The sequence below is a fragment of the Neophocaena asiaeorientalis genome, unplaced genomic scaffold, assembly GCF_003031525.2.
Source record: "Neophocaena asiaeorientalis asiaeorientalis breed wild unplaced genomic scaffold, Neophocaena_asiaeorientalis_V1.1 scaffold500, whole genome shotgun sequence".
Lineage (NCBI taxonomy): Eukaryota > Metazoa > Chordata > Mammalia > Artiodactyla > Phocoenidae > Neophocaena > Neophocaena asiaeorientalis.
The window spans coordinates 89,897-113,449 of record NW_020171810.1 but is presented as its reverse complement, the minus strand read 5'-3'; the positions used below and the strand labels follow the sequence as shown (position 1 = coordinate 113,449).

The window sequence follows — 23,553 nt, the reverse complement described above, 5'->3', positions numbered from 1 at the left end:
AGCACCAGAGCCCTCGCCACGGCCGACCACTGGCCGGGCCCAGGACCCAGCTCTGCGACCTGATAGCGGTGACAGTCTCCATGGGTCGCAGTCCATGGAGGCCTCAGCAACTGGAGTATATGGACACTGCCATTAAGGTAACAGCTTCAACCAGCTTCAGTCTTTCCGTTCAAGTTTCAAAAATTGACACAGCTGAGACCGGTTGTCTACCCCTAGGAGGCGGCCAGAGGTCAGGGTTAGGCTGCAAGGACGTCACCCGTCGTTTCTTCAGGTCCGTCTCTGTGGTGGGCTGTTCTCAAAGAAGGGCGACTGTGAGCTGTGAATTCGCCTGATTGGTGTCCGCCACAACATGTACTCCTTCACAAATGATTTTGTGTAGGATCTCAAATGATCCTACACAAATGATTCTCTCCAGTGTAAATGAAAAGCCTGAGGGCCGGCTGGGTCCTGGGTGCCCGGCGTCCTCAGTGGTGATGGCTGGGCAGGGTCTGGGGACCTGGTCCTGAGGGCACCACCAGCTGAGATCTGCCTCGTGGGCCGGGCCTGGGCACTGGTGGGAGGACCCAGCCTGGGTGCTGGATGAATGCTCCCGGGCAGGGTAGCCGGCCCCCGCAGGGACCTCGTCCTCTTAGCCAGGACCTGGACCTCGGAGGGTGAAGGTTGAGCCTTGGGACCTTGCCCTTTCTCGTCAGAACAGAGAATAACATTTGTTTTGGTGGAGGTTTACCGGAACATCGTGACCTGACCGTGACCTGACCTCAAGGACAAAGGATCTGACACCAAGAAGTTTGCAACAACTAACCGCGCCCCTCCCTCACCTTTCCTATAAAAGCGCTTTGCTGAAAGCCTTTGTGGAGTTCTGGATTTTTAAGGCATGAGTCACCCATCTCCTTGCATGGACCTGCAATAAACTTTTCTCTGCTCCAAACTACGACATTTTGGTATTGTTTGTCCTCACTGTGTGTCGGGCACACAGACTTGCATTCGATAACAGTATCTCACAACCCACTGACCATTTCAACAGCCTTGATTATTCTCCTGGCTTTGTTCTCTCTACTCAAGTCCCTCAGAACTTGAATATTTGGGAAACAGCTATGGTCTGCCAGGCGCTGTGGTGTGCACTGAACACAATCTCCCTCCATGCTGCTTTGAGAGCACCATTTCCCGGCTCACGTCCCACTGCGTTGTGACTGGAGCTCAGATTCCACAGCTGGTCACTGAGAGCTGTTGCTTCTCTTCTGCAAGCATGCCTTACTTGTACCTCCAGCCCACAGACTCACGTGCATCTTTTACCTGGATTTTTTTCTGCTTTGACTACCTTTCTCTGTATTTTAAGGCACAGCTCAAAGTCAGCTTCTTCACGAACACCTCCTGATCCCAGAAATGGGAAGTGACACCTGCTGAACTTCTGTAGCTGTTGTAGTGGTTTCAACTACTCATGTAAGGCTTAACACAATGGACTGGAGTAGTGCTTATTTGTATATGTATCAGGGATCCAGCTTCACCTTAAAGTGGTTATGAGCCACAAGAAGCCTGTTAATCTTCAGAGGAGTCAGGCCCAGGGAGCTTGACTTAATAAGGCCTTGGTGGAGATGTGGGAGAGTGCCTATAACTCATGTATCTTTTCTAGATCTGGAGCTCCTTCAGGGCAGAGACCATGATTGATTCACCCAGCAAAGCATGTGGTGTCCAGAATAGTGTTTGACAGCAGTGGATATTTAGTAAGTCTTCATGAGATAAAAGAATATTTATTGTCCTCTCCTTAGAGCAAATCTGACTATATGTCAAGCTTTATTCCAGAATACATGAAGTTGTAACCCAAAGATTTTATTTTCACATGTGTGGACCTCTAGTATGGGATTTTGTAAGAGGTTCACAAATCCATATAATGTCATTTATTTGTTTATTTGTCATGTATTTATTTATTTATTTTTGTGGCAGTCCTTGCTGATAGTTTTATTTTTTAAAGAAAGGAATACATATCACTTTCCAAAGTTAGCTTAAATGCTATCCTGCCTGGGAGGAAGGATAATGGGCTAAATGACTTCTCAAGTTCTTTCTTTCTTTCTTTTTTTAGGATTTCAATCCATAATTTTTACTTTAAAAAAATTTTTATTGGTGTATAGTTGATTTAAATTTTTGTGTTAGTTTCTGCTGTACAGCAAAGTTAATCAGTTATTATACATATACATATATCCACTGTTTTTTAGATTCGTTTCCCCTATAGGCCATTACAGAATGTTGAGTGAGTTCCCTGTGCTATACAGTAGGTCCTTGTTGCTTAACTATTTTAAATATTGTAGTATATACATGTCAATCCCAAACTACCAATCTGTCCCTCCCCACTATTTCCCCTCTGGTAACCATAAGTTTGTTTTCTATATCTGTGACTCTATTTCTGTTTTGTAAATAAGTTCATTTGTACCATATTTTTAGATTCCACGTAAAAGTGATAAGGTCTGATCCTTTTGAAAACAAACACACGCACGTTAAAAGCGTTTCACATCCTGAGGAACCTCTGTTATATACCACATGTGTGTAACAACAGCCCTGCCTGGGCAGTCCTCCCGCTTGGGGGGTGGCCCCGCACCCCAGGTAACATTTTTGAGTCTCAGTTTACAATGTACAAGGAGCTTTTTTGTTGTTTATTGCTTCATTCACTCCCTACAACAGCCCTCAAGGATTGACAAGAGAGCTGTTGGATTTGTCAAGACTGACAAAGGGCTTCTATTGTGAAATGTACATGGAAGAGACAGAATTCCAACAAGAAAGAAAATAAATACATAGTATAACTTTAGGGAAAAAAATGAGAAAAGAACAGAAGAGCAATATAGAACACACTGCAAAGTTCTACAAAGCACATAATCGGAATCCTAAAAGGTGAGGAAAGAGAACATAGGGCTCTGAAGACAGGGCAAGAGGGCAAGAGGACAGATGGTGATGGTGAGGTGAGGTGGGTGTCTTAGCTGGATTGGTGACATTGAGCTGAGAACTGAGTGACCAGAAGAAGTCAGCCAGGAGAAGGTATGATTGAAAAGCACTGCAGAGAGAAAGAAAAACTGCAAAAGCCCTGATATAGATAGGAGCTGGGTGTGTATGAGGAGCACCCAAAAGTCTAGTGTGGCTGAAACATGATGAGTGAGAATAAGAGCAGAATGATGTATGGCTAGAGAGACAGACAGGTGGGGTCTTGTGGATCCTAAGTAGCTAAAAGAGTAGCGTTCATCAGCATTCCTTTTACTCTCTCACATTGACCAGTCCCTGTAATCAACAGAACACAGAGCTGATTATTAACTAGGTCCATGTGACTAGTAGAAGGGATTCATGTCACTTCTGGGCCAAAGCATCAAAGAGCCAGTACAGGAACGTCAAGCTGTCTCTTTCTTAAGGTAAAAAAGCCAGAAGGTCAAAGTAGGTTGAATCATTCATTGAGTTGCAACATGAAGACAGTTGCCCTGATGAGTCACAGCAGATTCTCAGTAGACTTTAAGAGCAATAAATCTGTGTGCCATTAAGTCATAAAAGCTGATTCTGACTATTATCCCATGGTAAGAAATTTGGATTTTATTCTAAGTGGAATAAGAAGTCATTTGAAATTTTGAGCAAGAGAGTGAAGACATCATACACATTTTGAAATGACAACTTCGTGTAGAATAGATTATGGGGAGGAGGGACAGGAGAAATAAGGAGCCAGTTATAAATCTATTAAAGTTAATCTAGCGATGAAATAATGGTGGCTTGAAATTAGTGGTGGCAATGGACATGCTGAGTTGAATTGGGGATATATTTTGAAGATAGAACTAACAAGACTGATGGAAAGACTCCAAGGTTTGGGGCCTGGGCAACTGAGTGGAATGAGAATGAAGAGTTATAAAACTTTTTTGGTTTAAAGATCTCTTTCATAGGACAGGGGGAAAGAGAGAGAGAGAGAAACTTCCCAGCTCCTTTCACAAAGTCAACATAACCTTGATATTAAAAGATGACAATGATATGACAAGGTACATAGATTCAAAACTACTAAACAAAATATTTACAAACCAAGTTCATAAATACATAAAGAGGAAAATACATCATAGTAAGACTGGAATTGTTCCAGGGATACAAGTTTGTTTTAACATTCACATATCTATTGATGTAGTTCATTAACAGAATAAAGCAGAAAAATAAACTCAATTAGTGCAGAAAAATCATTTGAATCGGAATAAAAGAACTGACTTGTCCTAGAGCCCAAGCTCTTACTCAATATGCTACTACCTCCTAAACTATTTTTTTTCTTTTTTTTTGCGGTACTCGGGCCTCACTGTCGTGGCCCCTCCTGCCGCGGAGCACAGGCTCCAGACGTGCAGGCTCAGCGGCCATGGCTTACGGGCCCAGCCACTCCGCGGCATGCGGGATCCTCCCGGACCGGGGCACGAACCCGTGTCCCCCACAACAGCAGGCGGACCCTCAACCACTGCGCCACCAGGGAAGCCCCTAAACTATTCTTAAACTCTATAAATCAGGGCTTCCCTGGTGGCGCAGTGGTTAAGAATCCAATGGCCAATGCAGGGGGCACAGGTTCGAGCCCTAGTCAGGGAAGATCCCACATGCCACAGAGCAACTAAGCCCACGTGCCACAACTACTGAGCCTGTGCTCTAGAGCCCTCGAGCCACAACTACTGAGCCTGCATGCCACAACTACTGAAGCCTGCCCACCTAGAGCCCATGCTCTGCAACAAGAGAAGCCACCGCAATGAGAAGCCCGCGCACTGCAATGAAGAGTAGCCCCTGCTAGCCACAACTAGAGAAAGCCCGCGTGCAGCAACTAAGACCCAATGCAGCCAAAAATAAATAAATTAAAAAAAAAAAAGAACCACAATGATATGCTGCTACATACACCCAAATGGCTAAAATGAAAAAAAAAAAAGACAATGCCAACTATTGGAGAAGATGAGAAGCAACCGGAACACTCATACACAGTGGGAATATTAATCGGTATAATCACCTAGGAAAAGCGTTTGGCAGTATTTACTATAGTTGAACATATACATGCCCAATGCCTCAGTAATTCCAGTATATACCCCCAAATGTGTACATATGTGTACCAAAAGATAAGTTCAAGAATGTTCATAGTAGCACTATTCGTAATTGCCCCAAGCTAGAAACTACCCAAACACCTATCAATAGTGTAGTGGAATGGATAAGTAGATTGTGGTATATTCACACAACAGAGTACTATACAGCAACAAAATGAACAAACTCTTGAGAGAGCAAGGGTTGCCCAAGGATTCCCAGCTGTTTCAGCCCTCAGCTAGTTTGAGTCTTCCCAGCCTGGGCCCCAGACACATGCATGAAGAAGCCTTTGAGGTGATTCTGGCTGTAGTCACTGTCTGAATGCAACAACACAAGAAACCCTGACTGCAAACAGCCCAGCTGAGCCCAGCCAAGCCCCACTTTTGTGAGCAAAACAAAGTATCGTGATGATTTTAACTCACTGCTTTAGGGATGAATGTTACACAGCAATAGGTAACCAGAATACATGTGGCAGTATTTGGGGGAAAAAAATAAAATAGAATATGTTAAACTTGTAAGTCTACTTTAAAATGTTTAAGGAAATTTAATTAAATAGATTTGTAAAAATCCCTCTAAAAACTACTGTTTAATATTAGGGTCATAAATAGAGGGAAAGATTTGTAAGTTGAACTTAAAAGCTTAATGGCAAACTAGGTTCTAAAATTTCTACTTCCCTATGTTGAACCTTAATGAAAAAAAATTTTTAATAAAACAAGACAAAAACAGTGAAAACTTCTTGGATAGCTGACTTCATTGATATTTTCAGAACGCTGAAAGAAACAACATAAGGAAAGGAAATGAGTGATTTATTGAGTGCTTACGAGGTGCCACGCCATGTCCTAGGTGCTTTACCTGAATCAACTCATTGAATCCTCACAACCCTGTGAACTGGGTTTTATAATCCCCACTTTACACTCAGAGAGGCTATGTGACTTGCCTGAGATTCTGCAGTTAGTAAAGGATAGAATCTGTGCTTTTGCACTTTCGGGTGCCTTCTCTGGGAAGGAAGCCTGGTGAAGGCAAAGTTCTAAAAGTCACTCGGGGGCCTTGGTGTGGCTGCAGCACTTTAGCATCTTCTGTGTCTGCTCCGACCTTGCCTGAGAGCCTTCCAGTGGGTGAGAAGAGGGGTGTGCACACGAGTGACCTTCCTGTGAGGATTAATGTGGCCAGAGAAAAGGATGGTCCATTGATCCTTACAGTTCAGGAGTCAGAGTTGGAGCCAAGGGGGCCCGTCCCCTGGACATAACTTGAGAGTAGCTCTGGAGAGGAGTTCTAGAAGCTGTGGAAAGACAGAGGAAGGATTTCAGCACTGTGGCTCCAGATAGCTCGCATAACTTCACAGGGTTCTTTTCACGTCTTTTTTTCCTCTACCAGTTCCCAATATTTTAACTGTACCCAATGCCTAACATAATAGGGGCAGATGTATCTTTGAATCATTTCCTTCTAGAATATTAGGGTGAGTCAGCTTTGAAGTTATATAGTCCCGTCCTCTCATTTTATAGGAGAAGAGACCAAGAGATCAACTTCAGTTGCTTCCTGTGAAGAATCTATACGCTTCCTATGAAGAATCCTACCTAACATTACGGAATGAGTTCTCAAAAATCTGCATAGAAAATTGGTGAGTTTTATAAAACCCTGTCTTTTATTTTTACAAAGAGAGGGATAGGTAAATGAGGCCTGTAAAACAGAAGTAGAAGAATAACCTGGGGGTGGGCCCTGGTTATAGGCTGCTGGGATCCCGAGGGCAGGGAGGGAACTGCTGCCTCTAACTTACCTGCCTGAACACGGAGCCTTGGTGGGTCGAGTAGAGCTACCATCTAGAGACCCAGACCCTGAGGCCCCAGGCAGCTCCTGCCATGCCACCTTCAAGGGCAAGTCTTCTGCCCCAGGAGGCTTTCTAGTTCTGGGAGAAACATGCTATTTAACAACACTGACAGCTAACTAAGCACCTTACGGCCACTTCCAAGGGAAGGAGCCTGAATATAGTGTGATGGTGATCAGTCTCTCCCGGGCAAATAAAACAGGTGAAGGTCTGGCTATAGCTTAGTTATTCAGGGGCCAAGGAGCTAGTGTGTGCTTTCTTTGGATCACCACCTTTTTGCTGTTCCTTTTGTTGTCAGGGGATCCTTTCAGCTGCTACCTTCCTTGGAATACCAGACTGGAGGAACTAAGATGGGAAATCATGTATCTCAGAGGAGAAGGGGTAGGGAGTGGAAGAGAGAAGCAGGGGCAGCGTGGGGAGGAGTTTGTTAAATAAATCTATACAGAACAGAGTTTTAAAATACCTTATACATTAAACTAGTGCTTTATAGCTTACAAATTGCCTTTGTGTACTTTATCTCAGTTACTCCTCACAGCAACCTGGTAAGGTAGACAGAGGCTACCTATCTACTTATCAGTAGGTATTAATTATCTATGAGACTACTAGCCCTGTTTCGCAGATGAGGAACTTCTCTTGAAGGTGGTTAACTGGCAGGACTAGAGTCACATCTTAGAATCACAGAATCATAGCATCACGGAGTTAGAAGGCACCTTAATAGCAATAACCTAAGGCATCCTTCTCTCAGAGCTTGAATCACCTTTAAAAAACCTCTGAGAAGATTTCTTCTGATCCCTATTTGAATTCTTCCAGTGACGAGTAACTCACTGCTCCTTGAGGCAAATCCATTATTAATACTGAGCTAAAATCCTCTCCTTATAGCTTTCAGCCCTTAATTCATTTTTGTCCTCAAGAACTTCACCAAATTAAGGGAAATTGTAATTCCTCTTCTTTTCAAAATTCGAAGGTATTACTCTTGTCCACCTCTTGCAGATTAAGCATCTTACATTCTTCCAGCTGTTACTCATGATTACTCATAATGTGATTACCTGGCACAGTGCCTGAAATACACAGTGGATACTCAGTGAATGTTTGTTGAATTGGTTCTGTGGCCTTGGTACTATGTCCTGGTCGTGGCCTCTTTCCTTGACCACAATTAGCCTCCATGTTGTAATCTGTTTCTCATTTGTTTTTTTATTTAAATAATAGAAAGGAAACAATATATAGTATTTACTTTCAAACCACAAAGTCTTCAGAACTACTTGAAAACATAAGCAAAATTGCCCAAATTTCAGACAGCTTTCAGTTAATTTGTGATAATGGACTCATTATCTGACTTAACTGACCACTTCAGAGATGCATTCATTGAGCATCTCCTTAAGTAAGACATCAAATGGAGCATTGTGGAGTGTGTTCATAGAATTAACTGGAAAGATTCTAGTGAAGGCAGGGTTAATTTGAGGTCTAACTGTAAGACCCTGCATGAATACGTTATCCAACAGCACTGCTTTGCATATTAGAAAAAGTAGCACCCAATTGTGGATATTCTGGGTACCACCAAACTGAAAAATGTGCTCTCTTCAAAAATAAGCTCCAGTAGAACCTCTGACTATTTTTAGTTGGTCTTAAATTGGCTTGGTGTGAGGGAGAAGTGCTGGCGTCAGTGTGATGAAGCTGTGTCCTGACAATGCAGAATCCAGTCAGCTTCATGCCTCTTATGTAAGTGCTGGGTGGGGATGAATAGCAATGAACTTACAATTTTGGTCATTGAAGAGCCAGGGACTAGATGGTGAATTGTGCCCTGCTTTAGAAAGGAAACAAGAGTAAATTGCTACCAATCACGAGGGACTATGCTTATTCATTACAGTAATAACACTAAAAGGAGTTTGATGGCAAATAAGTCAAACCAAACACCCTAAAACACAATTCGAGGAAAAGGTCTCTGGGTTAAATTATCCCATTATCACAGACTAACTTGAAAGCTGTCTAAAATTTGGCCGATTTGATCATGTTTTCAAGTTGTTCTGAAAACTCTGTGGAAGTAAACAATGTGTTTTTTCCTTTCTATTACTTAAGCCAAAGAACATTTAAAAACCTACTCTCTTTATACTACAAATACTAGTACTTTAGAAAGTGAGTTATGTTAGCAGTTTTCTCATCTTGAGCCTCAGAAAAGGCTGAATTTGGAAAGAGGCCTTTTGTGCAATAGTATTGAGGGTGGAGGACCTGGGAGATGGAGTCGTGACTGCCCTGCGCTGTCATCACGTGGTAGGTGATAGACTCTTCACAGGTACAGAATGGAGAGAACTCCTAGTCAAGCAGGACCTACCACCCAGCAGGGTGGAGGACAGTCCCAAGTCACAAGAGAAATCGTAGTGAAATACAGCAGTGAGTTCTTGCTGGAAGACACGCTGATGTCCCGGGGCTTGTGTCCATTATACTGTTGACTGGCTGCCTCTCTTCCCTCCTCTGAACAGCACATCCTTTGCCTTCTCACATAAACCCAGGAGGGCCTTTGGGGGCCAGCTGGGCCAACACACTCACATGAAGAAAGCGAGGTTCAGTGAGGTTGTGTGGTTTTCAATCAGTAGCAGAGCCAGACATAGCAGCCAGGACTTCAGGCTCCCAGTGTGGGTCTCTTTCTTGTTTACAACCCCGCCTGCCTCTTAACTAACTCATGCGTAAGATGTGTAGCCATCAAAGGTGGGAATTTTCACACCTTCACTTGAATGGTTTTCTTTATAGGCAGAGGGAGAGGTACTGATCTTGGAAGAGTCAGGATTAAAAACTAAGTTGGGGATACAGGGCGGCTTAGGAAGAAGAAGAGACAGAGCAAAATAGGAAGTGGGGCAAATGGGAAGAAGGCAACAGAGAGATAAATACAGCAACAGTAAAATGAGGAAGACGTGGAGGACAAATATGGAGAGGGGAAATTAACTGAGAAGAAGAAACAGGCCTTTTTCTTCTTAAGAGCAGCAAACTGAGGGAACCAAGGACTGAGCAGAAGTCAGAAGGAAGGGAGAATGAGGAGAACAAATAGAGCCAGGAAAAGAGAAGAAAGCCAGGAAGGACATGAGGACACAGGGAGCTGCTGTAAGTTCAGAGTGTGTGTGGGTGGGTAGGTGTGTTGGACAAAGAGAGGGACCCACAGGACAGAATCCATATGCACTGGTGGGGGTGGGCGAGTAGGGCACAGTGGGAAGGAGGCAACAGGAGAGGACAACACAAATGGAGGAGGTCAAGAAAGTGATCTTGGGTGCTAGACGCTGGTTGTAAGGACTCTGCTTCCATAGATTATCAATTCCACACCTATGAAACCAAATGGCTAACCTTTTATCATTTGCCTCTCTGCCTCTTTCATCATTTATATGACTTGCTTTTCAAAATATACAAACATTCACTTACTTACCTCAAGTACCCTAAATGCCTTCCTCACTGAACTAGTTTCTTGGGAAAATAGTCAGTGTTTCCTAAAGAATGATTAATCTCTTAGCTAACCCTCCCCCACCTTGGAAATGCATTCCAAATTGGAAACAGTGGGATTTTCCTCAGGAAAAGCCAGGCCTGCACCATGGTTGGCTGGAGTCCTAGAGGGATAAGTCACACAGCATTGTGAGAGCAGCCAGGGGGAACAGTTACGGCTCAGCACACACTTTCTTGTACACTCTCCTAAGGTGTGAGGGAAATCCTGCACGTTAGTCCCACCCAGATTACGCCCACTCTACCTCCCACAGGGGTGGTTTTCTGGGAAAGTCACCCTATCATAGTAATATTCAGACACAGCAATGTCCAGTCCTGTGTCTGAGCAAATAACACACTTTCCACTGGCCCAGAGGAGAGCAAGGTGGGGACATTTTCCTCCCAGAGTCATTAGCCTCTAATCACAAGCCTCTTCGAAATACTCGATGTTAGCAGAGGTACCTGTCCAATCCAGGCTAAATAATGACTGCTTTCCAGAGCTGACTATATGCCAAGAAGAAGCATTAGAAATTAGAACCATGTCAGCTTTTTAAAAAATCCTTTAAAATGCATGCCACAAATAAAATCCCCTTTAGTCTTAGCTGTGGCCTTAGTTATTAGCACAACCTTGCAAAAAAAAATTAGCAACCTATCTGCTTGCTCAAAATGTTGACCAAGCCAGCCCACTTTCAAAAATGCAATCACACTTAATAAGGGATGAGTTTTAAAAAAATATTAAAAAAAACCTCTCATGCTTTGCATGCACCAGGAGTGAGTTGCTATCTGCAAGGTTGGGTTAATGCCACTTTCTGGGAATCCTCGGGAGGACAGGCTCCATGAAACGATTTTTTGCCCTTACAAACCCAGTTAAGGCCAGCTGTTGGCAAGAAAGTGACAGCTGCCTTCTGAGTACTTACACAGGATCCTGAGCCCGGCAGCTGTGCCCATGTTAGTTCTCCCCTCACCTCATGTACTCCCCATCACTCTGATAATCCATGAACGATTCTGATCCTGACACCTCCTCAAAATCCTCCAGCACCAGACTGGTAGAGTCCTCACCCAGGACGCTGCTGTCGGGCCTGGACATCCTGACCCAGGGAGGAGGTGCAGGAGGGCTGGTAGACGCTGGAGGTGGGGAGCTAGGGGGTGTTTGCTGGACAGATGTGGGCAGGGCCTGAGGAGAGGGGGATGCGGCAGGCTCACGGACGTCCTTGTCATCCTTCTGAGACTCTGGTCCTGCATCTGGGGCAGCAGGACCTAGGACATGGTAGAGGCTGGGGAGACGGATGTCGAAGCACAGCCTGAACTTAGCAAAGAGCTTGTCATTGAGAGCGTAGAGCTTCTCCGAGATGTCATAGCCCAGCAGGGCTGAGAAGAGGCGAGAGATGTATCGCTCTTTGGCCAGAAGGAGGTGGAGACTTTTCCGGGGCCAGGAAATGTAGCTACATTCAGTCTCGGCTGTCAGAGTGACCTGAGAGGGGTCAGGAGCAGAGAGTAAAGGTTGAAACTAGAAAATGTGTCCATGCTTAGCACAGAGAAATATAGCGTTTACTTGGCAAACTGCTGCACTTTTCTGAAGAAGCTGTGGAAGTAGCTCTCCATGGCCTTGCGTGGAAGAGGTCCTATGACCGACGTTTACTGCGTGCACTGACACAACAGGGGTGGGGGGTGGTTGTGTGTGTGTGGAGGGTGCTCTTGTCAGGAGCCCTGAGATCAGCCCTTCACTTGCTGGGCTTTCACCTCCTAGAGCCTCAGTGTCCATCTCCAGTCTCCTAGCTCTCCTACTCTGTGTCCCATGGCTGATCTCACTAATGGCTACAGAAGGTTCTGAGCCTGCTGTAATTACAGGAGAGAAAAAGGGCCTCCTAGTGCTCAGAAGAAAGTTCAGGATGCTGATGACAGTTTTTTTTTAAGGATAAAAAGAAATAATATATTGGAGTGGGGACACAAAAAAGAGCTGGAAAGAATTTCAGTGAGAGAAGAGCCAGGCTGCATCCATTGGACAGAATGCTGGCTTGGAATTCAGGCCCATGAGCTGCCCTTGCCTTGGGCCCTACAAGTAACCAAATGGATCTGATGACTGAAGTCAGAAAAAGGGCACAGAGGAAGAGGAACTCTTTTTTTGGGGTTGGGGGGCCACCACCTTGCGGCATGTGGGATCTTAGTTCCCCGACCAGGGATCAAACCCGTGCCCCCTGCATTGGGAGCACAGAGTCTTAACCACTGGACCTCCAGGGAAGTCCCAAGAGGAACTCTTAAGAGCACAAAGTAGAAGGACACCCCACTCTCCATTTATTTAGACATCTAGAAATTTCTGGGCACTCGCTATGTGCCCGTGATACAAAGCTAAGTTACACTTGCAGGGTCAATAATGTGTGCCCAGCACAGAGTAGGTCCTTGATAAACCTTGTTAAAACAATGATGGTAAAGCTAGGTTTCAAATGAAAACATGTTTAGGATAGTAAAGGAAAAGGGTGTGGAATCACACGATTCTTTATACTCTGGCCATAATACTTTAAACGTGAGCAGGTTGGCAGAGCTCAAGATGAAGATTTGTGAATCGAGACAGTGGAAATGAGGGAGGACAGCAGCTGACATTTACTGAGAGGCGACCACATGTTGGCATTGTGTTAAATCCTTTATATGGGTCGTCTCATTAAAGGTAGGGTTGGCTTTCCAAACATTCTTTGTTAGAGATCGTATATAATCCTTTTATTTCTTTGCCTCCAGAACTCCCCCTCCCCTCCCCTCAATCATCAGCACTGAAGTCAGGGCTCTAAATTAACTCATCAAGACCAGAAACAAGTTTCAAGTTCTGGCTTTACTGCTTTACTAGCTGCGTGACATCAGATGAATTGCTTAATCTCTCCGGGTTTGTTGCCTCATGGGAAAGAATTATTGCTCACAATCCATCCATTACTAATTTGGTTCAGCAAGTAATTGTCACATCTGCCATAACCTGTACTTTTGATGTACTTAGTAACAATTCCCAAACAAGAAATAAGTGTGCTGCAGATGAAGTGGGTGTGCGTAAGAGCTAATCCGGACACAAACTGCGTCCTCAAAGCTGAACACAAAGACCGTGGGCATTCTTGTGAACATGCTGTTACTTCTTTCATCTTAAAATGAATCAAAATTTTAAAATTAAAATCCTTTTTCTTCACTTCACTTCCTTGGCTATCTAACACTCCACTGATTTGCTCTCCTTTTCAGCAAAGCTCCATGAAAAAGTTGTCTATATTTGCTGTTACCAATTCCTCTTGCACTCTCTCTTCAGCCCGCAAGGCTTTGCCCCAGTGGCCCACAAACTGTTCCTGGCAAGGTCACCAATGACCTCTACATTGCTGAGTCTGACAATCAGTTTTCATAGCATTCAGTCTCTCCTCTTTGATACTCTTTACTTGGTTCCCAGGATGCCATACTCTCCTGGTATAATCTCTTGATTGGTCCCTTTCAGCTTCCTTTTCTGCTTCCTCTTTTTCCCTCCAAATTCTAAACACTAGAGTTTCCCAGAGTTAATGGATTCTTGAACCCCCTTTCTGTCTACACGCACTCACTTGGTGATCTTGTCTGATCCAATGGCTTTAAATATCATCTGTGTGCTACGACTTCCAGACTTATGTCTCAAGTTCAGACCTTGTTCCTTAATTTCAGACTCAAATATGCAACTTCCTATGCAGTGTCTCCATTTAAATGTCCACACAAATCTAGCACTCCCCAAACTGGACTTCCTCTCTTCTCACAAAGACGATACTAGATACTATCGTAGGCTTCCTTATCTCAGTTGATAGCAGCTCCATCCTTCCAGTTGCTCAGGTCAAAAGTCTTAGAGGTTTTCTTAATCCTCTTTCTCTCATGCACTACATCCAATGCGTTAGGAAATCCTTTTGGCTCTTTCTAGAAAATATACGCTCTGGCCCTAGACAATGTGGCTCCATATCACCTCTCTGACTTCCTCTCCTACTATTCTCTCCCCTCCCTCTCTCTGTTCCAGCCACATTGGCCTCCTTTCTGAACCTCAAACATGCTAGTCCTTCCCACCACCCAGCTTTTGCACTGGCTCTTCCCTCTGTCTAATATGCTGTTCCCCCTGATATTCTCAGAGCTCACACTACCAATCACTTCAGGTCTTTGCTCAAATGTCGCCCATTCAACAAAGACTTCCATGAACACCCCATTTAAAATTGCAACTACAGTTGACCCTTGAGCAACACGGGTTTGAACTGTGTGTGTCAATTTAAATGGGGATTTTTTTTTTTAATAGTAAATACTGAAGTACTACACAATCGGCCAGTTGGTTGAATCTGAGGATGTGGAACCCCAGATATGGGGGAACATATATTTGGCAGTTGGACTATAAATTATACGTGGATTTTCTACTGCGTGAAGGGTTGGCGCCGCTACTTCCTGTGTTGTTCAAGGGTCAACTATATCTCTCCCTTAATTACACTACTCTATTTTTTTTTTACTAGAAGTTATTATCTTTTAACATATTACATAATTTACTTATTCATTATGTCTATGGCTTATTTTTTGTCTCCCCTACTAGAATGTAAACTGCATGAAGGCAGGGACCTTCATCTGTTCTGTTGACTGATATATTCCGAGCACCTTTAATAGTGCCCAGATGAGAATTCCCTGGCGGTCCAGTGGTTAGGACTCTGCGCTTCCACTGCAGAGGGCACAGGTTCAATCCCTGGTTGGGGAACTAAGATCCCACATGCCACAAGGCATGGCCAAAAAGAAAAAACAAAGATAGTGCCCAGGTTACAATAACTGCTCAATAAATACTACTGAAGTGAATGAATGAAATCAGGTGAAGACCAATCTTGTATGTTGCAAAACAACCTGATGTCATTTTCTCATGTCCTATGTAAAATCCTTCCTAAAGGTCTTCAGGAAACCAGTGGTTTGACTGATTCCCACATACACATGCACATGTCTGTAATAACGTTTTGACCAGCTCTTTCTTTAATCCTCACCTTCGAAGCTGGTTGAATGGATTAAATAAGCTGACGTACGTAAAGAGACCTTGGGTCCAGTAAAACATGATGCAATTGGGAGAAATAATGCTGATTTTTGTGTGATCCCTCCCATGCTATGTTCTTGGTGACTAATGAAAGGGTCACAGTGCTTAACAGTCAAATTCTTAATTGAATTCTTGAGAGGTGTGATGGAATGTTGATTCCGTTGTGGTAAACTCAGTAAGAATTATGATTCAGTCACTGTGGATTCCCTATTAGTCAACAAAGACTATGCAATTGCAAAGGCAAGGACAAGATGAACTACAACCCGAGACAACACTTGACATTTGCAAAGAGGAAATGGGACTTCACAGAGCCAAGAGCAAATATGTGGATCTCATTGCTCCCAATGGGGATGCATGCTAAAAATACAAATGGGAGAAATATAACAGTCCCTACATCCCTCTCAGATGACTGAGAGGCCATCTGGGGTCACAGCCCTTCCTTTCAAGCATAACTTAGGGGAGGACACCCGGCTTATCCACCACCTGTTTCTCAGTTTCAGTGTCAGAAACAGAGCCTGGCCTGGCTGGCTCAGGACCGGACTCAGGCCTCCTGAGGGTTCTTATGGTCCTGGGAGGGTTCTCAAAGGAGACTGCTGGGCGGCTTGGAGAGGACGTGAGTGTGTGGTGGATGAAGCACGTTCAGAGGGGATCTGTGACTGGTGGTCTAGGCAGTGGGATCAGGATTACCTCTCAGGCTCTGTCCTCACAGAGCCAAGAGTCAGGGTGGGGCGGAAGCAGGCCCAGCCAGGTGGCACTGCCTGGCATGTGTCTATTCTGGGGTTGGCTCAAATGCTCGCCTGAGGGACTCCCTGATAGAACTGGTAGGAGACACAGGGAACCCAGTACTGGCAAACTATCTGGACAGAGGAGTACCTATAATGGTGGGTATGGGTAAACTCCACTCTCCTGGTAAACCTCCCATTTTAAAAAAGAATAGAAATAGTGGTGTCAGGCCACTTGGCTTTGCCACTTTCTAGATGAAGACCTTAGGCAAATTACTTGAGGTTTCTAAGCCTTAGTTCCAACATTCCACCCAGAGGACAGTTGTGAGAATCAATAAGGCAATAAAATAGGTAGTGCCTGCCACGTGCTAGCCATTCAGTAAGTGAGAACTACAGAGAAGGTAACTGAAATCTGAAGGATTGGCAGAGAAGAGAGGAGGGCTCTAGCACCCAGGCCCTGAGCTTGGAGTGTGTATATGATGTCCTCTGGAGCCCTCTGAGACACCAACTGCCCACTGCCGAGCCAGTTCAGCGAACCTTTACTGAACACCTACTGCTGTGCACAAGGTATTACCCTTTGGAGCCTGAAGATGGAGAGGAGAGCCCAGATTTCTACCTCAGGGAGTTTACTATGCGAAAGACAGAAGGGAAACCAAATCGTAGAGACATGTGCGCAGTCAGCATGGTAAAAGGAATAGAAGAGGCATGTAGGCGGTGTGTGTGGGGGGCGGGTGGGGGGGGAAGCTGGTGAGGTCAGCCTGGGCAGGCCTCAGAGGAAGTGAGATGCCATAGCCTCCTCTGGATGAGGAAAGTGCATTTCAGATAGAAGCGACAGTAGGAGCCAAGGCATGGCCATTGCAAAACAATGTGGTGTGTTTAGGGAAGAACTAGTAGTTCAGTAGGGCTGGTATGAGCAGGAACTGTGAGGAAGGAAGGGGCTGGAGATGTGACTGGATGTCACTAAAGGTCTTAAGTTACTCCCTAAGGAGTGTGGGCTTTTATCTTGTGGTCACTGGGGTCTTCTGGAAGAGTTTTAGGCATAGGAGTGACGTAGCCCCCCTTTCAGGGGTCTGCACCTCCCTACCCCACCCTTCCTCTGCCAGGCACTTTTCCCACAGGAAGAGAGTGCTCCCACCCCGAGCATCATATTGGCAGTGGTTCAAATGACAGATGTAAGAGGGGAAAGATGGAGGCAGGGATATTGCTGGGTTACAGTGGGATGGTCTGGGGCGGTGCTGCCATGGGGCTCCCTATTACCTGGAAGACCCCCTCCGCAGAGGGATGCAGCGATTCCCACTCGGGAGAGTCCATGAACTGGTAAGGAAAGATGTAGTGCAGAAACTGCCCGTCCTGGCTCACACGAACCCTGGCAAAGGGAGAGAAGAGACTGTGGGAAAAGGGAAGTGGCTACCCGAATCCTCTCCGAAGTCTAAGTTACATGTTAAAAAGTGGAAACTTATTAGGGTCCAGTATGGACTTTTTCCTCTTTTCCCCGAAAACTCAGAGTCTCAGCCTCAACTTCTCCTCTAAAGTGAGTTATACTGGGAAAGAAGGTTCCTCTATCAGGCAGAGGGGGCAGATCAAAAAGATCTCTAAGGTACACCTGTCCATTTGAAAGGAGCTACTGTTCCACTTTTTCTGGAGCTTTATTGGCTAAACAGTTATGTATGGAGCACCTTCTGTGTTCCTGGAAATCTGGGAATATGGAGATGATCTGATCCTTGCCTTTAAAGACGTCACAATTTAGTGGAAGTCACAGGTACATAAATAACTGGCTGTAAGTCAGCGTGTGCTGCTGTGGGACAGGAGACTAGACGACGGAGAGATCTTAGTTCTCTCCAAGTGGCAGACTTCTCAAAGATGATATTTGAGCTGAGTTTTGAAGGATGAATAGGATATCGAGAAGCGGATCAGAATGGGGATGGAGATCTGAGAAATCCAGTGTGGAATTGTTTTCCAATATCTGCTTTTTCCCTTCCTCCATATTTGGAATTTTAGCTGGGTTCATGGCTGCCCGGCTAAACTACATTTCCCTACCCGCCTTGCCGTGAGGTAGAGCCATGTGATTACGTTTTGGCCAAGGGGATATTAGCACTCCACACCTTGCTCCTAGTGAATGCCTAGATATATATGTATGTGTGCAAATTACCAAAGACCACCATCAATTAATAAATTATTGCGTATTATCTGACAACCTAAAGATGGAAGACAGAAGGGGACGTAGGTCTCAAACCAAGCCCAAGACATGGTGTCAACCTACACTCTCTGATGGCAGAAATGCACCTGCTCCTACAAGACCTATCAATATGTGTAGATAGCCACCAGAATTTCCCTGAGTAATGAAAGGGTACAAGGAAAGATGATGTGCCGCGTTCTCCTACCTCACAGTCTTCACATATTCTGTCCCCTCCAGCTGCCTCTCCTCCCAATCCCCACCTTCTCCTCAGGCCTCAGCTTAAACATTCCTTCCTCCAGGAAGTCTTGTCTGGCTGCCCCAGGAAAGTTAGGTCCACTGCTTAAATGCTCTCATTGCACTTTGCCTTTCTCCTTGGAAATACTATGTCTGTTATTCACCACTATGTCAAACATGAATTAGTGCCTCTCTTCATACACTGTAAGCTTCCTGAGTACAAGGAAAATATTTTTCTTTTCTTTTTTTTTTTTGTGGTACGCGGGCCTCTCACTGTCGTGGCCTCTCCCGTTGCAGAGCACAGGCTCCAGACGTGCAGGCTCAGCGGCCGTGGCTCCCGGGCCCAGCCGCTCCGCGGCATGTGGGATCTTCCTGGACCGGGGCATGAACCCGTGTCCCCTGCATTGGCAGGTGGACTCTCAACCACTGCGCCACCAGGGAAGCCCTATTTTTCATTTTTTAACACAAGATCCCTAGTCCCTAGCCCTCTTCATAAATATTTTTGGAAAGGGGGAGGGAAGAAGGAAGAAGGAAGGAACGATCAAACAAATGAACTCACTGTGTCACCATAAATGGGACCAAAACCTCAAAGAAAAGCTTCTCTAACAAAGGAAGAAAGACAACAGGAAAGAAATGAGGCTGCCGCCACACACATCAGATCCTCCTGTCCTCTCCCCAGGCAAGGAATCTGGACACCCAAGCAAGCCACTGAGGAGGGACAAGATTTTACAGTGTGAGTAACATCTAATGAGCCTGCATGACTCCCTGAAACCATTCACATTGTATATTGTATCCTTTGTAGTTTGAGTCTCCTCTTCCTTCTTGATCTCCTGGACATCAGGTAATTTCATCCTCCAAGAAGAGCTTAGACAGTTAGTTGCCTCTTCAGGAGTTCATGCTTGGGATTGTATATGAGAGAAAATCTCCAACAGTAAGCACAGCTTAACAGGGTGATGAACTTTGAGGAAGTCACTTTGCCTTTCTGAGTCTTGAAAGGGATTGATTGCCTTATGAAAATAAAACGAAAAGGATGTCTGAGATTTCAGCAAAGCGCTCCAGATGAGAGTGTGCACGTGAACTGGGGAGGTCTCCACAAGAAGCCTCCATTTGCTGGCATGGAGTTCTTGTCTGCTGCTTTGAGGTGTTTGGTACCTCACCAGCCAAAGGTACGATGATTCTCCTTTAAAGCTGGAGCCTGGTCATATAGACTAGAAGCCCCTTTCCCCAGCTCCAACTTAGCAAAGTTGAGACAGGATGACATTGAAAGATCTCAAAACAAAACTCTTACTCCAAACCTTGTAAGGCAAGAAAAATATCAAAATTGTCTAATTTGTGACTCAGGTTTTGGATGCTAAGTATAATAGGAAAAGCCACATAAAGAGGGCAAGGCCCCCTCTACTCTTCACAGGGACATGGTCTTCTACAAGTTCATGGTAAATCCATTATATAAAAGATACCTGAGCCATACAATAATCCTGATGTATGGTTTATTTACACTTCAGTTCACCCATAAATGAAATGAAACATCACAAAACCTCATAGCTCATTCAACCCAGGACCTCAGACTCCAAACAAAATAAAAACATGTGTACATCACACTTTGATTCTATACATTAATACATAAATGCATATTATTACTAGTAGCAGTAGTTGTTGTAGTACCATCATCATCAATGTCAAACTCCTTTTTTCCCCACTATGGCTGGTGGTCTTATCTGGTTTCTTTCTTATTTTTTTGGAATCAGACCCTTCTGATTACTTTCTTGTCTTTCTACCACATTCTCCTGGTCTCAAGAAAGCAGGAAAGAGGAAATTAAGGACAAAACTTTTGAAATACTCTACTTGCTTTCCACAGAGCCAGCCCAAGTACATACCAGGTTAAGATGCTTACTGTCAGATGCTTAGCTCCACATACAAGTCCCACTAGGGCAATATTTCAAAGAATTCACAATTTCCTACCAACTGTGCAGCACAGAGCTCCACGGTATATTTGTTCAGAAGAGATCAGTCAATGGCCAATGCTCGCATGCAGCCTGACCAGGCATACAGTAATCCTGACAAAGCCCATTTCTGCTAAGGTCTGACTGTCAGCCTCCTTAAAAGGTGTCAACCAGTTGTCTCCACCATATACTCAAAGAGACACACGTGGGCATCACTACTCCTCCCTCACTGTCTGGCCCGCAGGTTTATAGCACTTTACTTCTTCGTCTCTAAGAATCTCAATAGAACAATTGGAAGTGGAAAAGTGGACAAGAGGTATTCCTGCTCCATACCTGGGTATATACAGAATGGCTTTACCAGGGCTTCCCTGGTGGCGCAGTGGTTGAGAGTCCGCCTGCCGATGCAGGGGACACGGGATCGAGCCCCAGTCCGGGAGGATCCCACAGACCCCACGTGCCGTGAAGCGGCTAGGCCCGTGAGCCATGGCTGCTGAGCCTGCGCATCCGGAGCCTGTGCTCCGCAACGGGAGAGGCCTCAACAGTGAGAGGCCTGCGTACCGCAAAAAAGAATGGCTTTACCATAGAATCTGTATGGGATATTCCCCAAGATCTTTGATGCCCTGGAGGGAACAGGGTTTACAGGAAACCCCCTCTGTTTTGGCACTGTTTCTTGTACATACTTGGCACTTAGCAAATGTTGAATGCATATGGAAGGAATGAATTAATCTTACTGAAATGTCCAGTTTTCCAAAGCTTACAGAGATATTGCTGCAGTTTAGACATGACATGCTGGCGTGTGTGTGTGGTGTGGTCATTTCACACCCAGGCTCAAGAAACACTCACCCCACACCTCCCAGCACAAGTGCACACACAATCCTTCCTGCCAACCAAGGTGCCTCATGAGCTACTTTCCTCATGGAAAATACTAAGAAAGGGGAAGCAAAGCGCATGCTTAGAAAAATCTATTTTGGTTTGTTTGACTTGCCACATCCTTCCTCAGTGGAAGGGACATGAAATGGAAAGGGCGGCACTGGGAAATGAGAAGCGTGGGCATGGGGAAGAAATGCTGGACATTGACCCAGTGGCTTACCGGCCAGAAAGCAGCAGGGACAGGCGGTCGATGGGCGTCTCGCCCTCCACGGCGTAGGTCTGCTCCGTGGCCAGAGTGAAGACTTGCTCCTCGCAGCAGCGAACAATCTCCTTGTACGCTGGCAGGGGTACCTGCAGGGGCAGGCACAGCGTCTTGTAGAGGAGCTCGAACTCCTCGGGGAGGGTGTCCTCGCGCAGGCGGTACACCAGGTGTGCCAGCTGGAGCACGCAGGCAGTCGCCAGCAGCACGCTCCAGAGGACGATGTCTAGGCCACAGGCGTCGAACCAGCCCCACAGCACACAGCACAGGTAGCCCGTGCCCAGAAAGCCAAAGAGGTAGAAGCACCCATACACCCCGCTGCCCCCCATGAAGCCCAGGAGCAGGAGGCAGGTGGCCAGGTGGTAGACAGCCCCTTCCTGGTCCCGCCTCCAGCCGACGCACAGCGGCCTGCTCCAGAGGAGCTGGCCCACTGCGCTGCCGTTGTTGCTCATCTTCGGGCCTCAAAGCCTGTCGGGCTCTAAGACTGTCCCCACATGGGAAATTCAGGAAATGGGTTAGCCTGTCCTCTCAGATGTCATCTCACCATTGGCTTCTCCCCACCAGCTCCACCTTTCCTGGGAGGAATGCTTGCATTAGCTTGGGGAATGAATGGCAGAACATAATACACTTCATGGAGAACTGAAAACCTTTCTTTCTCTTTTCCTCAGCAAGGCTCTGGCCCTCCCCACAGAGCTCTGACGAGCGTCCACCGCTCCAAGTTTCTTAGGACAGTCTTCACATTTGGCTCTTGGCAGGAAACCTAAATTGTCCTGAGGAAAAGATAGGACTATGGGGCTGAAAACTTCAGCAGTGAGGGATAAAAAAGAAGCCACATCCTGCTTTGTGTTGTCCCCAAACGGAATGAGGAGAGCCCAGCACGGGAGGCACATTTGTGCACCATTTGGAATGCATCTCTCTTGGCACCGGAAGGAAGGGTGACCCCAGACGGATACCATGTTTGGAATTGGAATCCAAGTGGTACTGGCAGTGAGAAAAAACAGGCCAGGCACACAGGCAGGCTGGAAGAGCACTTAACATACCTCCCCAGAGGACAAGATAAGACCTGGGGCAAAAGAGGCAAGTGTGTGTGTGTGTGTGTGTGCGTGTGAGTGAGGGGGTGGACAAAGGGAAAGTGTCACACCTCAGTCAGGACACTGTCCAGAGCCCCCTCTGGGAGGGCTGGGGGCTCTCCTGAGGTAGGAAGACACTTCAAGGTCGGAAAGTATGGGACTATTATCAGAAAAAATCCTAACAGTGAGAAGTGGAAAACCCCTTGAAAGCCTTTATGAAGTCACGTTGGAAATATGACTTTATTTGAAATAGGTATTTATTTGACAACCATTAAACAAAATTAGCTATGCAAAGCAGCTTTTTGAATTCTGACTTTCTCCTGTGTGTATCTGGATCTAGTAATAGTTAATACAATGGTAATACATTGCTCAGACCATCACCCCACCCACCCCAATATTGGCAAATTATAATAACCATCACCTATTGAACACCTACAAAATGGCAGACGTAGATTAGGTATTTTACATACACATGATTTAATCATCACACAGCCATTCCAAATAAATATTATCCTCCTTCTACATCTGAAAGAAACTGAGGTTTAGAGAGGTAACAAGTTCCCACAGGTAGTAAGTGACAGAGGCAGGATTTTTTTTTTATAAATTTACTTATTTATTTTTGGCTGCGTTGGGTCTTTGTTGCTGCGTGTGGGCTTTCTCTAGTTGCGGTGAGCAGGGACTACTCTTTGTTGTGGTGCGTGGGCTCTCATTGCAGTGACTTCTCTTGTTGCGGAGCACGGGCTTCTAGGCATGCGGGCTTCAGTAATTGTGGCACGTGGGCTCTAGAGCGCAGGCTCAGTAGTTGTGGCACGTGGGCTCAGTAGTTGTGGCTCACGGGCTCTAGGCGTGCGGGCTTCAGTAGTTGTGGTGCACGGGCTTAGTTGCTCCGTGGCATGTGGGATCTTCCCAGACCAGGGCTCGAA

At 45.5% G+C, this 23,553-nt stretch overlaps 1 protein-coding gene across 3 annotated transcripts; it reads right to left on the bottom strand.

Annotated features, from left to right (window-relative positions):
• Positions 1 to 5,777: 5,777 nt before the first annotated feature.
• POPDC2 (popeye domain cAMP effector 2) lies at positions 5,778 to 22,423 on the bottom strand. 3 transcript variants are annotated; one of them, XM_024766234.1, is made up of 4 exons: positions 21,522 to 22,423; positions 17,339 to 17,447; positions 11,248 to 11,801; positions 5,778 to 6,331 (listed from the first exon to the last, which is right to left on the bottom strand). In XM_024766234.1, exons 1-3 carry the CDS (start codon positions 22,010 to 22,012, stop codon positions 11,292 to 11,294), a joined length of 1,110 nt encoding a protein of 369 aa, XP_024622002.1. In that variant the 5' UTR covers positions 22,013 to 22,423; the 3' UTR covers positions 5,778 to 6,331; positions 11,248 to 11,291. The 3 variants fall into 3 exon arrangements, with proteins under 3 accessions (XP_024622002.1, XP_024622070.1, XP_024621919.1); XM_024766302.1 differs by having other exon boundaries at positions 11,390 to 11,801; XM_024766151.1 differs by having other exon boundaries at positions 6,289 to 6,331; positions 11,296 to 11,801; positions 21,522 to 22,012.
• Positions 22,424 to 23,553: the final 1,130 nt, after the last annotated feature.

Excerpts from the sequence above, each read along its gene's own strand:
- POPDC2 (XM_024766151.1), bottom strand. The coding sequence starts at position 22,012 with ATGAGCAACAACGGCAGCGCAGTGGGCCAGCTCCTCTGGAGCAGGCCG. Across the intron at positions 17,448-21,521 it reads TCCCTGCTGCTTTCTGGCCG|GGTTCGTGTGAGCCAGGACG; the intron begins GTAAGCCACTGG and ends TCCCTTTGCCAG. Across the intron at positions 11,802-17,338 it reads CTGCGGAGGGGGTCTTCCAG|GTCACTCTGACAGCCGAGAC; the intron begins GTAATAGGGAGC and ends GACCCCTCTCAG.